The sequence below is a fragment of the Girardinichthys multiradiatus genome, chromosome 15 (assembly GCF_021462225.1).
Source record: "Girardinichthys multiradiatus isolate DD_20200921_A chromosome 15, DD_fGirMul_XY1, whole genome shotgun sequence".
Lineage (NCBI taxonomy): Eukaryota > Metazoa > Chordata > Actinopteri > Cyprinodontiformes > Goodeidae > Girardinichthys > Girardinichthys multiradiatus.
Window position 1 is genome coordinate 17,939,511 of NC_061808.1, and position 15,381 is coordinate 17,954,891.

Sequence of the window (15,381 nt, forward strand, 5' to 3'; positions counted from 1 at the left end):
ACGTATAGTAGGGGAACCAGGGCGGCACTAGTATACAATAACCAAAATAAATTAATCAGTTTAATATAATGTTTTATATTCATTCTTTTAGGTGTTCATTAACAGAAAACTAACAAGAATAAAACACATGGACTCACTATGTTCATGTTTTGCATTAACCTTTTTATTTAAGTCAATCAACCATTTGTTGAGTGCAGATTGTGGTTTCTGTTAATTATTACTAGAAATCTAGATCAATTTACTGACACAGGACATGTATGATGTAAGTACCTTAGATTTTTAGTGTGTGAGTTACAAGTAGATGTTTGAGAGGCATATTTTCTATTTATGTACAACATTTTATTATTTTAATACCATCATTTAGAGGAAGAAATCCATTGCTTTGGGGTACAGAAAAAACAGAAAAAAAAAACAATTTTATTATAAATTTAAATCAGATTTTATTTTTATTTTTAATAGAAAAATGTTCCAACTACTAAGCTTCCATTGAATCTTATATATATATATATAAAACAAAATTTATCTGTTCTTGAAAACAATCTGTCTTACTTGCTAGCATCTCTGTTGTTCATTACCATCCTTGCGGTTCTAAATGGTCTACATCATTCCAAACTGACTGTTCTTTCTTTTCTAAGTTGGCATTCTAAGTTCATTCTACATTGAAGCAAACCAACGGAGCAGAAGGATGACAACTCCTGCCTTCACCATCCAGAAAGAGCAAAATGTGCTTGCACCATTTGTATTTTTGCAAGCAGTAGTGGGCGTCTTCATTAGCTCCCTGACAGTGCCATTCCTGTAGACCAATAAATCGCTCTGTAAAAATAACAGAAGCTGTTCAATGTAAATAATACCTCAGTTTGTTAATATGCAAGAGACAATCACAAATCTTCTTGTATGTTTGATTTTGTACGAATGTTTTGACATAATGTGGTAGACTTATAAATAAACTGTAGATAAAATATGTAAATTTAACCCAAAAAAAAGAGCCAGTATAACAAAATGAATGAAAGAGATGAAGCAATGAGAAAAATCCGATTGATTACAACTGAACAAAAATCCATTTAATAAAAATATTGTGAAATTACAAAATTTTTGTAGAGACACTGAGCCTAATTGTTTAACGCTATGATGGCTCAACCTGGAGAGGGAAATAAATGACCATGGAAAACACGATTGACTTACACTGGCATCAGAGATGTACTGAACTTGTGGCAGGGTTTTTATCAAGCTCTGATACTCAGCTATTCTGTCAGAAGTAATTGGAGAAATATTAAAAAAGGCAACAGCTTTGTAACAGAGGTTTACAGTATAAATGGTTCAACTCAGCAAAAACATCAAGCATTTGATTGCATTGGTCTTACTGATGAGCTGTGTTGGATAGAAGTGATGTATTTGGGCGGCTGGTGCATGAAGTAATATTGATTGCAGGGTAGTAGAACAGGAAAGCCAGACACATCTCATCAGTGGTGGACAAACCCATCTGAAAGGCAGAAATGTGAAATAAAAGATTATTTGTTTGTGAAACACATTGATCATCACAAAAATCTGTTGTAGATATTTTAAAGTCAAGTACTGCAATGTTGCATTATACAGGTGCATCTGAACAAATTACGATATCCTCAAAAAGTTTATTTCAGTCTTTCACTTTAAAGCTTAAGTTATAGATTCACAGTACATAGAATGCAAGAGTTCAAGGTCAGTTTCTCAGAAAATCAAAATGTTACATGAGACCAATAATAAAACTATGTAATATTTAATACAGCCTACTAAAAAATAATGCCCATGTGCTTTAAAGTATATACTTAGTGAGCTTTCTCTTGCATGAATCACTGCATCAGTGCAGCGTGTCATGAAGACAATCAGCCCTCATTTCAAAAGTTCTCTACAGGATTTAGGTCAGACAAATCCTGCTGGAAAATGAAACCAGCCTCTATATGAACGGCTGCGCTGATTTGGAACATGAGAAGACACAGTGGGCCAACACCAGCAGATAACCTGGCTCTGCAAACCCTCAGTGACTGCACCTCAAGCAGTTTGGATTATGTGCCTGTCCCCTCTTACTTCAGGCTCCAGGGATCTTGTTTTCCAGAGTTGTGGCTCATGTTCTTGATGTGTCTGTGTGTGGTGGGCCTTGAAGCACTGGAGCCACGCAAAATCAATGCCTTGCCAATCCTCTCATAGCTGTAATTATTCCTGTTTCTTGTGCAACTTTTTTTTTTTCCTAAAAACGTTCCTTCCACTCAACCTTCAATTAAAATTGGCAACTGTCAAGCTCTATGTTCTCTTCAAATTTACTGAGAAACTCAATCATGGGTTTTTATTTGTTTTAAATTTCATCAAAAGGAACTGCAATCAAAACTTGAAATATATAACTGTATGTAATGAATCTATGTCCCTGTACTTCCTAATTTTCCTATATAGCGCATAATCTAAAAACAATAAACTGTTTTCATTTCTTCTTTAATTACGTTTATATTGAAAGTAAAAAAATGCCCCCTTTAATCTCTAGGCTTCACCACATTTTGTACATATGTAGTATTTTGAGGGCTGTCCCTGTTTTTTACAGATATTTCCATGTTGGCTTTGTCTTTTTTTTAATAAATAATGGCGTGCTAGAATCTGTGACGCCTGGATTTGCAAACTGATCATGTTTAAATACTTTAGAACCTGGTAAAGATCAGATTTTTATATTAAAAGAATTGATAAAGCATGTTTTAAATCATGGCTGTAAATGAAAATGAAAGATTTTACTGCCATTTTGATGTGTTTTGGTTTCTGGTATCCTGAAATACAATACTTTTTGCTATTTGTGTTTTCTGTTACATCTGTTGCTCCATCAAACCTGACCCACCAAAGTGGTTTTAGTGCGATCTGCAGTATTGTATGTGCACTCCACAATGATCTCATCATCCTGAAATGAAAGAAACAAGCGATTTGTCATTATGGTAGTCCACACTACTTTCATCATAGACTAAACATGTTTTTGGCTGAAAGAAATTAATAAATTTTACCGGTTTGATTGTCTTGATGCTTCCTAAATTGACAATTTCTTGCATGTCAAAGTTGTAGTTTTCACTTACTCCCATGAAATCTATTTGGTTTCCATTTCTACAGAGATCAACCATGTATATAAAGTTATGCTCTCAACCAAATATTCAGTTTTTGAGATCAAACTTATGTTCTTTGGTATGATGTTACGCCTCAGCTTAGAGAGTGGGTGGCTGGCGTGAAGCAAGTACTCATGTTGTTTTTCTCACCTGAAGTGGCCCACTCTGACTTTCCTGCCAGCCAAGTGAGTGTGCAAGAGAACTGAAAATACTTGAAGGTCAGGGATGGGGTTCACAAGCTGTTGGTGGAAATGGAAAACTTGCATTAAAACACAGTGCTTTGCAAAAGTATTCATGCTCCTTGAGGTTTTTTACATTTTATCCCGTTATAACCACAAGATTCAATACATTCTATTCTTTTGGAATGCGATACACAAAAAATCTAGAGCGTACTTGTGAAGTTAAAGGAAAAGGCTTGTGGCAAACTGTAAAAGGGGATTCCGTTGTCCTTCATCTTGCAACTCCATAAAGGTCAGATTTGTGGTTTGCGTGACAAATTTTGTCCTTTCCAACAATTGCACACTACATAATCTTAATCTACCATTTAAAATCCCATTAAATAAGTTGTGGGCTTTATTGTAACAAAATGTAAGCAGGTTCAAGGGTTATAAATACTTTTGGAGGTCCCTGATTGTAGGTGCAGAATAAGTAATATGATTTCTTTCATATCTATTGCATATAGAGTTTCATACCTGTGAAAACAAGGACACATTACAGATGCCATATGACTTGAAATGGGTGGCTTTTGGAGGGATCCCGTACTGCATTTCGCTCACTGGAAACACTCCAGTGGTTAGAATGCCCACATCATACTGCCGAAGTTGGTCTGTATAGTGAAGCCTCAGTCCTGAGCTGTCTTTAATACCTATGTATCAAAAGGAAATAAATTAAAGCAAAGCTAAAATCACAAAGTGCTCATGTTCACAGGTATGTTACCTTCTTTCTTTTGTGGATTATTGTAATGGATTTCCAGCCTGTAGAATGTGTCATTGCCTACGCCTCCTATAGGAATACCTGTGTTCTCAGGAAGCTCATAGGCCTAACAATTCAGACAAAGATGTATGGATTGATAAGTCATTTCAGAATCATGACATTAAAATATTTAGGCATATTTGCATTGATATATACAAAATACAGGCAGAAAGATCAAATAAAACATGTCACATCTAATCTAATTTTCCCTTACTCCTCCTCCTACTGCCCATGAAGCCACCACTCCAAAGCAGGCGTCTCCTTTGTCACCCTTGTAGCATGGTTTATCATATGGTTCTTTTACAAGAGGGACAGTGGTAAAGCAGCATGTGATGGACGACGTCATTGTGATCAATCTCTGGCTCAACCTAAAGGGAAGGTTAAATGTATTTGTCAAAGTGTTCTTTGATGATTAACTTTGCATTAACAGTAATATAATAGTTTATGTTTGCAACTAGAAGGTAAGGGTATCTTTCAAACAGCAAAAAAGGTTTCAGTGCTAACAAATATTTCATATCCCTTTTAACGTTTTCACATTTTGTTACTTTACACCAACAAACTTCAGTGTATTCAAATGGAGTTTGTGTGAAGTAGGCTGAAACAAAGTAGTACAGCACTGTGAAGTGACGGGAAAATTATACAAGTCATTTACTATGGAAATCTAAAAAGTGTGGTGTAAATTTGTATCATTCCCCCCAAAGCAACCAATTGCTTTGGACATCTCAGAGCACTGTTAAAAGCTAGCATCCAGAATCAGAATTGGTATAGCACAAATGTAATCTACCAAGAGAAGGCTGGGCAAGTAGAGAATTAATCAGATAAGGAGCCAACAGACCCATGCTAACCCTGGAGGAACTTTAAAGATCCACAGCTCAAGTAGGAGAATCACTGTAAACATGTGGAAGAAAGTGATCTGGTTAGATGAGACCAAAGTTAAATTTTATGCATAACATAATCTATACTGGACAACTATGCACCACATATATAGTGAAACACAGTGGTGAAAGCATCATTCTGTGGAGATGCTATTCTTCATCAGAGACATTGAAGGTGGTCAGCGTTCATAGAAAGATGGATGGCGCTAAATACAAGGAAGTCTGAAAGGAAACCAGTTAGAAGCTTTGAAAGACTTGAGACAAGTGAAGGTTCACATTCCAGCAGGAAATGACAGTAAAAACAGACAACCAGAGCTGAAATGGAATGGTTCAAATAAAATAATGTTCACGTGTTAGAATTGTCCAGTCAAAGTCCAGACCTAAATGTAATTAAACATCTGTGGCAATGCTTGAAAATTGCTCTACACGGTCCTCTCCACCCAGCCTTACAAAGCTTGAGCAATTAGGCGATGAAGAATGAACAAAAACAAAAACAAAAAATCATTCATTAGATGAAGGAGTTGCAGCTGTAACTGCAACAGTAAATGATGTTTAAATAAACCTTTGACTCAGAAAAGCGGAATACAAATGACCATCACACTTATTAACACAGATTTTATTTGCTAAGAAAATATAAGAAGAAACTTGTGCCATCAGAAACTGAATTTGAATTTCTCAGACTGAATCTGTATTTGTGTAATTTGAAATTAAATGCATTGATTTGAAACTGAATTTAATGGTTTGAAACTAAATTTATTGGTTTGAAAACTGAATTAATTGGTTTGAAACTGAATTAATTTGCATTGAAAATGTATTTCGTTGTTTTGAAAAAGTTTGCCTACTTTCACTTTCAGTTCTAAAATTCAGTTTTTTGTGTCACACAAGGATAGCCTTAGATTAATCAAACATAGATTCACCGATTTACGTTTCACATCAGGTTAAACTTCCTTTACGGCACTTTGAGCTGGAGCAGTAGCATACGTGAGTTTGGCGGATGTCCATCACCAAGTCAAATGACCATCTATAAGAAGTCATCTAAACAAATGACGGTCAAACAGCAACAGTTATGCTACCTGTAGCTATTAGCTAAACATGCCAGATTAGCATGGTGCGGCCAGTGTTATGTCGGTCTGCGTTTATCTTGCCTTTACCTCAGCGTAATTTATGTTGCCTAGCAACAGTGATAGCGTGAAGCACAGAGTGAAGCCGAACAAATGGAGCCCTAATGGCTTATTTTCTTGTTTTATAATCTTGTTCATTATTCAGCCATTTAAATTTTTAAAGTTTTGTGTTCATGGATAAAAAAAAATTGTGTAAATCTATTTGTAAAAATGTAACAATTTAAACACTAACATATTAACTTTAGGAACAACGTTTAAATCAGTTTATTTGTAGAGCATAAAAATAAAAGAACCAAACATCAACATTAGATATTATCTGACTGAATTATATCTGTGTTTAACTTCCATCCATTGGGGAAACCCAGCAGGAGCTTGAATACAACGTGAGTAAGCTGTTCTCTCGGGGTTCATCGCACCTCAACCCCCCGGGTCAGCTGTGCGCTGGCGAGGCGAGTCTGCTGTGAGCCCGGTGTCAGGGCAGCAGAAGCGGACGTCTCCGAACACGTCGGAGCATGTGTGGAATTAAGTGAAATATTGATCAACCGAGCAGATATTTCAGGTTTACACAGCTACATTCTAGTCTAAATACAAGTTAATTTTATTTCACAGAAAGCGCAATATATCCAACTTTATTCACAGCTTTCCCCTCTCCTCCAGGCTTTGCTACATCCGTTACCACAATCTACTTTGACCCGCAATGAATCATGGGATAGGGTGGCCCACGAAGGATACACCGGACCCATCCTTCATATCTGGGGAAAAGAAGGACGCATTTGTCGGCCTTATTTGGAGGAGCCTGCGAAGTTGTAGACTTCATTGCCTCACAATGACGTAATCGGCCAACAAATGCGTCCTTCAAAGAATGCAGCCCCTCAATTTGGACGCAGCAATAGTGAATGACATCCAAGAATCGGTGAATCTGTGTTTGTTTAATCTGTGGCTTCAAGGACCCGGATGTGAGACACAAAAAGCTGAATTTTAGAACTGAAATTGAAGTAGTGAAACTGAATTTTCAATTCAACAAAATATATTTTCACAGCAAATGAATTCAGTTTCAAACCATTAAATTCAGTTTCAATTAAGTGAAATTCATTTTCAAACCAATGCATTTAATTTCAAATTACCCAAATACAGATTCAGTCTGAGAAATTCAAATTCAGTTTCTGATGGCTCAAGTTTCTTCCCATAAAAAAAAAACATCTGTCCTTTGTCATCGACTTCACCAGTATGTGCAACTTTGCGTTGTTGAAGTAAACTTGTTGAAGTAAGGTGTCAGCCTTCACCCTGGGCTGCCACCTTACCGTAGTGGAGGGGTTTGAGTGTCCCAATGTTCCTAGGAGCTATGTTGTCAGGGGCTTTATGACCCTGGTAGGGTCACCCAAGGCAAACAGGTCCTAGGTGAGGGATCAGACAAAACGCAGCCCACAGACCCCTCATGACAATTACCGTAGATGGAAAAAATGTTCCCTCGCCCGGACGCGGGTCACCGGGGCACCGCTCTTGAGCAAGGCCTGGAGATGGGGCACGCTGGTGGCTGGGCTTACCTCGAGCCTGACTAGGGCTCGAGGTGAGCCCTAGTCAGGCTCACCTCGACGCACGGTTCTGGCTTTGGAACCTGTCTCCTTGAGAGGGGTTGGACACTCTTCCACTCTGGAGTTGCCCCAGGTGAGCAGCGCCAAGATGAGGTGGGCATACTTGTTGCCCCCCATCTCGGCACCTGTACGTTGGTGTTCACCCCGGTGAACGAGAGGGTAGCCTCCCTCCGCGTACTGGTGGGGGGATGGGTTCTGACTGTTGTTTGTGCTTATGCGCCAAACGGCAGTTCAGACTACCCACCCTTTTTGGAGTCCTTGGAGGGGGTGTTGGAGAGCGCCCCTCCGAGGGACTCAACTGTTCTGCTGGGGGACTTCAGCGCTCATGTTGGCAATGACAGTGAGACCTGGAGGGGTGTGAGCCCTGGAGGGGTGTGGTTGGAAAGAATGGCCCTCCCATTCTGAACCTGAGTGGTGTTTTGTTATTGGACTTCTATGCTTGTCATGGATTGTCCATAACTAACACCATGTTCAAGAATAAGGGTGTCCATACAGGTCCTTCTCAAAATATTAGCATATTGTGATAAAGTTCATTATTTTCCATAATGTCATGATGAAAATTTAACATTCATATATTTTAGATTCATTGCACACTAACTGAAATATTTCAGGTCTTTTATTGTCTTAATACGGATAATTTTGGCATACAGCTCATGAAAACCCCAAATTCCTATCTCACAAAATTAGCATATCATTAAAAGGGTCTCTAAACGAGCTATGAACCTAATCATCTGAATCAACGAGTTAACTCTAAGCACCTGCAAAACATTCCTGAGGCCTTTAAAACTCCCAGCCTGGTTCATCACTCAAAACCCCAATCATGGGTAAGACTGCCGACCTGACTGCTGTCCAGAAGGCCACTACTGACACCCTCAAGCAAGAGGGTAAGACACAGAAAGAAATATCTGAACGAATAGGCTGTTCCCAGAGTGCTGTATCAAGGCACCTCAGTGGGAAGTCTGTGGGAAGGAAAAAGTGTGGCGGAAAACGCTGCACAACGAGAAGAGGTGACCGGACCCTGAGGAAGATTGTGGAGACCTTGGGGGACCTGCGGAAGCAGTGGACTGAGTCTGGAGTAGAAACATCCAGAGCCACCGTGCACAGGCGTGTGCAGGAAATGGGCTACAGGTGCCGCATTCCCCAGGTCAAGTCACTTTTGAACCAGAAACAGCGGCAGAAGCGCCTGACCTGGGCTACAGAGAAGCAGCACTGGACTGTTGCTCAGTGGTCCAAAGTACTTTTTTCAGATGAAAGCAAATTCTGTATCTCATTCGGAAATCAAGGTGCCAGAGTCTGGAGGAAGACTGGGGAGAAGGAAATGCCAAAATGCCAGAGGTCCAGTGTCAAGTACCCACAGTCAGTGATGGTCTGGGGTGCCGTGTCAGCTGCTGGTGTTGGTCCACTGTGTTTTATCAAGGGCAGGGTCAATGCAGCTAGCTATCAGGAGATTTTGGAGCACTTCATGCTTCCATCTGCTGAAAAGCTTTATGGAGATGAAGATTTCATTTTTCAGCACGACCTGGCACCTGCTCACAGTGCCAAAACCACTGGTAAATGGTTTACTGACCATGGTATCACTGTGCTCAATTGGCCTGCCAACTCTCCTGACCTGAACCCCATAGAGAATCTGTGGGATATTGTGAAGAGAACGTTGAGAGACTCAAGACCCAACACTCTGGATGAGCTAAAGGCCGCTATCGAAGCATCCTGGGCCTCCATAAGACCTCAGCAGTGCCACAGGCTGATTGCCTCCATGCCACGCTGCATTGAAGCAGTCATTTCTGCAAAAGGATTCCCAACCAAGTATTGAGTGCATAACTGTACATGATTATTTGAAGGTTGACGTTTTTTGTATTAAAAACACTTTTCTTTTATTGGTCAGATAAAATATGCTAATTTTGTGAGATAGGAATTTTGGGTTTTCATGAGCTGTATGCCAAAATCATCCGTATTAAGACAATAAAAGACCTGAAATATTTCAGTTAGTGTGCAATGAATCTAAAATATATGAATGTAAAATTTTCATCATTACATTATGGAAAACAATGAACTTTATCACAATATGCTAATATTTTGAGAAGGACCTGTATGTGCTCTTGGTACCAGGACATCTTAGGCCGCAGTTCGATGATCGACTTTGTTGTCGTGTCATCTGATCTACAGCCGCATGTCTTGGACTGTCGGGTGAAGAGGGGAGCGGAGCTTTCCACTGACCACTACCTGGTGGTGAGCTGGCTCTGATGGTGGGGAACGATGCCGGTCAGACCTGGCAGACCCAAACGAATCTTGAGGGTCTGCCGGGAACGCCTGGTGGAGTCTCCCATGAGGCGGAACTTCAACTCCCACCTCCGGGGAGAGCTAAAAAACACGTTCTAGGGGTGGTGGAGGACATTGAGCCCGAGTGGGCCATGTTCCACACCTCCCATTGTCGAGGCGGCTTTCCAGAGCTATGGTCGCAAGGTTGTTGGTGCTTGTCGCGGCAGCAATCCTCGAACCCACTGGTGGACACTGGTTGTGAGGGATGCTGTCAAGCTGAAGAAGGAGTCCTATTGGGTCTTTGTGGCCTGTGGGACTCCGGAAGAAACTGATGGGTACCGGTCGTCCAAGCGGCATGTGGCTTGAGTGTTTGCTGAGGCAAAAGCTCGGGCATGGGAGGAGTTCGGAAAGGCCATGGAAAACGACTTCCGTGTGGCTTCGAGGCGATTCTGGTCCACCTTCCGGTGCCTCAGGGGGGAAGATGTACACCACCAACACTGTTTACAGTGGGGAGGGTGTGCTGCTGACCTCAACCTGGGACTTTGTGGGTCGGTGGGCAGAGTACTACGAAGACCTCCTCAATTCCACCGGCAGGTCTTCTACTGAGGAAGCGGAGCCTGGGGACCTTGGGGCAGGCTCTCTAATCTCAGGTGCAGAGGTCACCAAGGTGATTAAAAAGCTCCTCGGTAAGGCCCCAGGGGTGGATGAGATTCACCTGGAGTTACTTAAGGCTCTGGATGTTGTAGGGTTGTGCTGGTTAAAACGACTCTGCAGCATCGCAGTTCCACTGGATTGGCAAACCGGGGTGTTGGTCCCCCTATTCAAAAAGTTTTTTTTTCCAACTACAAGGGAGTCACACTCTTGAACCTCCCTGGTAAGGTCTATTTGGGGACTCTAGGAGAGGAGGGTCCGTCGGATAGGCAAACCTCGGATTCAGAAAGAGCAGTGTCTTTTTTGTCCTGGCCGTGGAACACTGGACCAGCTCTACACCCTCAGTAGGGTCCTGGAGGATGCATGGGGAGTTTCTTCCAACCAGTCTACATGTGCTTTGTGGACTTGGAGAAGGCATTCGACCATGTCCCTCGGGGAATCCTTTGGGGGGTACTCCAGGAGTATGGGGTACCAGACCCTTTGATACGGGCTGTTAGGCCCCTGTACGACCGGTTTCAGAGATTGGTCCGCATTGCCAGCAGTAAGTCAGACTCGTTTCTGGTGAGGGTTGGACTCTGCCAAGGTTGCCCTTTGTCACCGATTCTGTTCATAACTTTTATGGACAGAATTTCTAGGCGCAGCCAAAATGGAGCGGGAGATTGATAGAAGGATTGGTGCTGCGTCAGCAGTGATGCGGGCACTGTACCGGTCTGTCGTGGTGAAGAGAGAGCTGAGTCAAAAAGCGAAGCTCTCAATTTACCAGTCGATCTACGTTCCTACCCTCATCTATGGTCATGAGCTTTGGGTCATGACCGAAAGAACGAGATCACGGATACAAGCGGCCGAAAGGAGTTTCCTCTGCAAGGTGTCTGGGCTCTCCCTTAGAGATAGGGTGAGAAGCTCGGTCATCCGGGGGGGGACTCAGTGTAGAGATACTGCTTCTCCACGTCGAGAAGTGCCAGTTGAGGTGGCTCGGGCATCTGGTTAGGATGCCTCCTGGACACCTCCCTAGCGAGGTGTTCCGGGCACGTCCCACTGGGAGGAGGCCCAGAGGAAGACCCAGGACACGCGGGAGGGACTATGTTTCTCGGCTGGCCTGGGAACGCCTTGGGATACCGGATGGATGGATGGATGGATGGAAGTAAACTCAAAACAAAATACTTGGGGTTTGTAGTTGTAACATGACGAAATGTGAAAACTTTAAAAGGTACGGAAGGTACTGTATTTATCAAAACACTTCAATCTAAAGAAATTACTTAATTTTGTATAGAATTTATAAAAGAGACACACCCCAAAAGATGGTGGGACACAATGAGAAATCACAGCTCTTTCACTTTCCGTCCATCTGCCTGCCACGGAGCTTGCTTGCTGTGTGCCACTTGGCTTAATTCTGTCCCATCAGCCACCACAAAAGCCCTCCGATCCAATCACAGACATCAGACCTGGGCCAAGACCACGAGATGGAAAGCCAAGGAACAGACCAGAATCAACAGCCCATTCTCTCAAGATTAAACACACACACACACACACACACATATAGAAAATATGGAGGGAGGAAGAGATGCTGAGAAGAATAGGAGAAAGGATGGAATCAGAGGTGTGGACAAAAAGGAGTAGTTCAACCTTTTTGTTTACTTGCTCTAACTTTCCTCTGAGATTAATGATGAAGATGCCTTACACCAGAAAAGTTAAATATTTGTGATATATTCTAAAAACCTGGACAACTACTGATGAGAAAATGGTTTTCTCAAACACCACACATTCCATCTGTCTCCAATCATCTCTGTGCTTACTGTTAATCGTGTAAAAGCAGGTCGTAAGTAGCAGTGCATTAGAATAATGGAAATAGATGGCAGAGACCTACGGATGGCAACACAAACCATCTTCCCCATTTGCATGGTTGTGTGCTCTGGGACAATTATGTCATTATCACAGACCTCCGCAAGTGTGTGTATGTGAACATGTGTGTGTGCTGGGTGACAGGTTGGGAAATGAAGCTGCTTAGTGCCAAGGAAATCTGAACTCTCTCTCTCTGTTAGCCTTTAAAATTTCTAAACATTGTGTTCATGGTGTGATCCACCAGCTTCTACTGGTTTTACTCCTCAAAATTGTAAAATGTTTATACTGAGACTGTTTATATGGAGGGTTTCTGGGATATTTCTGTTTCAAGAATTGGAGTCCATCAAGTGACTGAGAGGAGTTTCCAAAATTAAAAGAACAAGTGAAACTAAAGCAAAATACCTTTAACAAAGGTGCTGGCTGAAGATGGTAAAAGGGTGTCACTATCCACAAATAAAGAAGGCCATAATCGAATGGACGCAAATCCACTCAGTGGGTAAGGAACCATTACTCAAAAAGATATGTAAAAAAAGAAATTACAGTTTTCACCTGCACTTAGTGACAGATACCTAATTTTTTGCAGACACGTCTTGTGGTCTGATTAAATCAAAATGTTACTGATTGGCCACTGACATTTTGGATGAAAAAGGGGAAGCTTGCAAGTCTGAGATCACCATCCAGACTGTGAAGCAAGGGAATGGCTGGATGGATGAATGGATGGATGGATGGATGGAAGTAAACTCAAAACAAAATACTTGGGGTTTGTAGTTGTAACATGACGAAATGTGAAAACTTTAAAAGGTACGGAAGGTACTGTATTTATCAAAACACTTCAATCTAAAGAAATTACTTAATTTTGTATAGAATTTACAAAAGAGAAGTAACATTTACTTTAATGGAAGGAACATTACCCGATAAATATGATGTTTTGTAGGTAAGTCTGGAAGCTTCATTACTTTACAGTGATAGTAGGTGATATTGGGAGGGAGCGTGATCTGCAAATAATAAACATTATGGCAATAGATATAATCAGATATTAACTCAACAGTAATATGATATGTAAAAAAAAAAAAAAGATTTGTGAGAAAGCAACATCTGTATTTCTGTTTCCACTCCACCAGATCATGCCTAGACTGGTGGTCTGTCGCCACGTCTCCGTCCTTTATTTTATTATTTTCATTCATTTCTCCATCTTTCTTTCTTTTACATAAATGCTCAAAAATGAAACAATAAAGGGGTTTTCTGATTTATTACTGAAAAGATAATATAATACATTTATGCATTTGTGTATTGGTATGTTTATTCTACCATTTCTGCCATTCTCACTTACATTTTCCACCTTGACACTGAGATATTTGGCATCAGGTGGGGTGGTCCTTGGCTTGTAGTTGAGCAGATTTACTTCTTTGGTGCCTCTGCGGCTCCCATGGTATTTGATGTCATCTGTTGTGCCGTAGGCGTAGATTAGTTTAATAGGCTGAGCCTGTAGGACAAGAGGGTTTTACAAGAACATTAAAAAGCAGAACAGCTTTTCAGAAACACCATAAAAGTCATACTTTTTTTTTTTTTTCATGAGAACTGTATTATGTTTCACAAGTTTCAATAGAAAGCCAAATCCCATGAGGAACTCAAACTATTGGGGCTGTAAAGGCATGATATGGTAAGTCTAACAAAGACAGTAGATTTTGCATTGTGACATGTGAGAAACGTAAGCTGTAAACTGACCCTTGGTCTAGTAATAAATGGGCTATAGACAACAAATAGAGAGCAAAATATTGTGTAACAAAGAGGATTAATTTGCTGTTTACCGATGATTAATGCATCACAGTCTAATTACAAGGTAATATTAGTAAAATGCGATCTGGTGCTGACAATTGATTATTCTGGCAGCTTTTAGCTGTGAAAGCTTATTGAATAAAACAAATTATAACATGCTGGCCTATAGTTGTGGTCTTATCTACTTTGCATCTGCTGTAATCCTAGATGTGTCAAATAAAATGCCTTACAGTGATAAGGAAGTCTTTGTCATCACAAGTCTCGATGGACCTCTGAAAAGTCATTATTGTTTTTCCATCATTTTCATTCATGGAGAGAAGGGTGTAGCTCTGCTCCTCATCCATTATAGGCTTGGCATCCTCTAGTGCATAATAATCCTAATAGATATAAGGAGAAAAAGGGCATTTAAGACACCAATAAATACTTATTTCTGTTGTACATGAACAAGATAAGATAATACCTAAAGTGTAAAGTATGTGCTTACTGCAAAATATCTCCCAGTGGGTCCAAGTCCCCCCATTACAATGTCTGCGTCAGCCATGTCTCGTCGGACTCAAACCAAAGCCCACCCAGCCTGTGGTGTTGACTGCCAGTTGGAATGTTATGTTTCCTTGAGCATCATCGAATCCCCACTTCAGGGAGACCAGATGGTTCACGTCCAGGTACTCCATGAAAGGCAGGTTATGGTCTGTGGCCCAAGATCCCGCCGTCCAGGCCAGTAAGATGGAGACAAAACACAGCGGGGCAGGCATGATGTCTCTGGAAGGCTGGAAATCTTGAAACTGAGCACAAAGGCTATGGAGCTGCCAAACACCCTCCCACCCCTTGCAGTGACACACCTGCACTGTTAGATGAGCTCAAGCGATATGGCCAGAAAATGCTTCATCAGTTTGTATTTGTTTTCTGTTGAATTTCCAAGAAATACGCCACAACCTTCGATGCTGAAACTTACATTAGCTTTATGTGTATATATTAGATAGAATTTTCCACATATTCGAATGTTTCTGAGTAATATCAGCACAGTGAAACTCTCTAAGCTCTTGTGTTAAAGGTTTCAGATTATTTCAGAACACCCTCGGTCAAGCCTTTCCTTGTTCTTTTGGCCAGTAGATCATAACTTCAGGTTAAATGTTACCCATGTGCAGCAGCAGCAGCAGCATATTTTCTCACTGAGTCCAGATGAATTAAGGAA

The 15,381-nt window shown here is 41.1% G+C and overlaps 1 protein-coding gene across 1 annotated transcript; it reads right to left on the minus strand.

Moving 5' to 3' along the window:
• Positions 1-141: 141 nt before the first annotated feature.
• Positions 142-14,943, minus strand: LOC124882270 (DBH-like monooxygenase protein 2 homolog). Its single transcript, XM_047388545.1, is given in 15 exon segments — positions 142-813; positions 1,183-1,246; positions 1,362-1,480; positions 2,852-2,911; positions 3,012-3,108; positions 3,258-3,346; positions 3,800-3,972; positions 4,044-4,146; positions 4,294-4,384; positions 4,386-4,447; positions 13,325-13,408; positions 13,744-13,896; positions 14,420-14,566; positions 14,674-14,737; positions 14,739-14,943. Coding segments are annotated over 15 exon segments (1,668 nt in total). The 5' UTR covers positions 14,942-14,943; the 3' UTR covers positions 142-654.
• Positions 14,944-15,381: the final 438 nt, after the last annotated feature.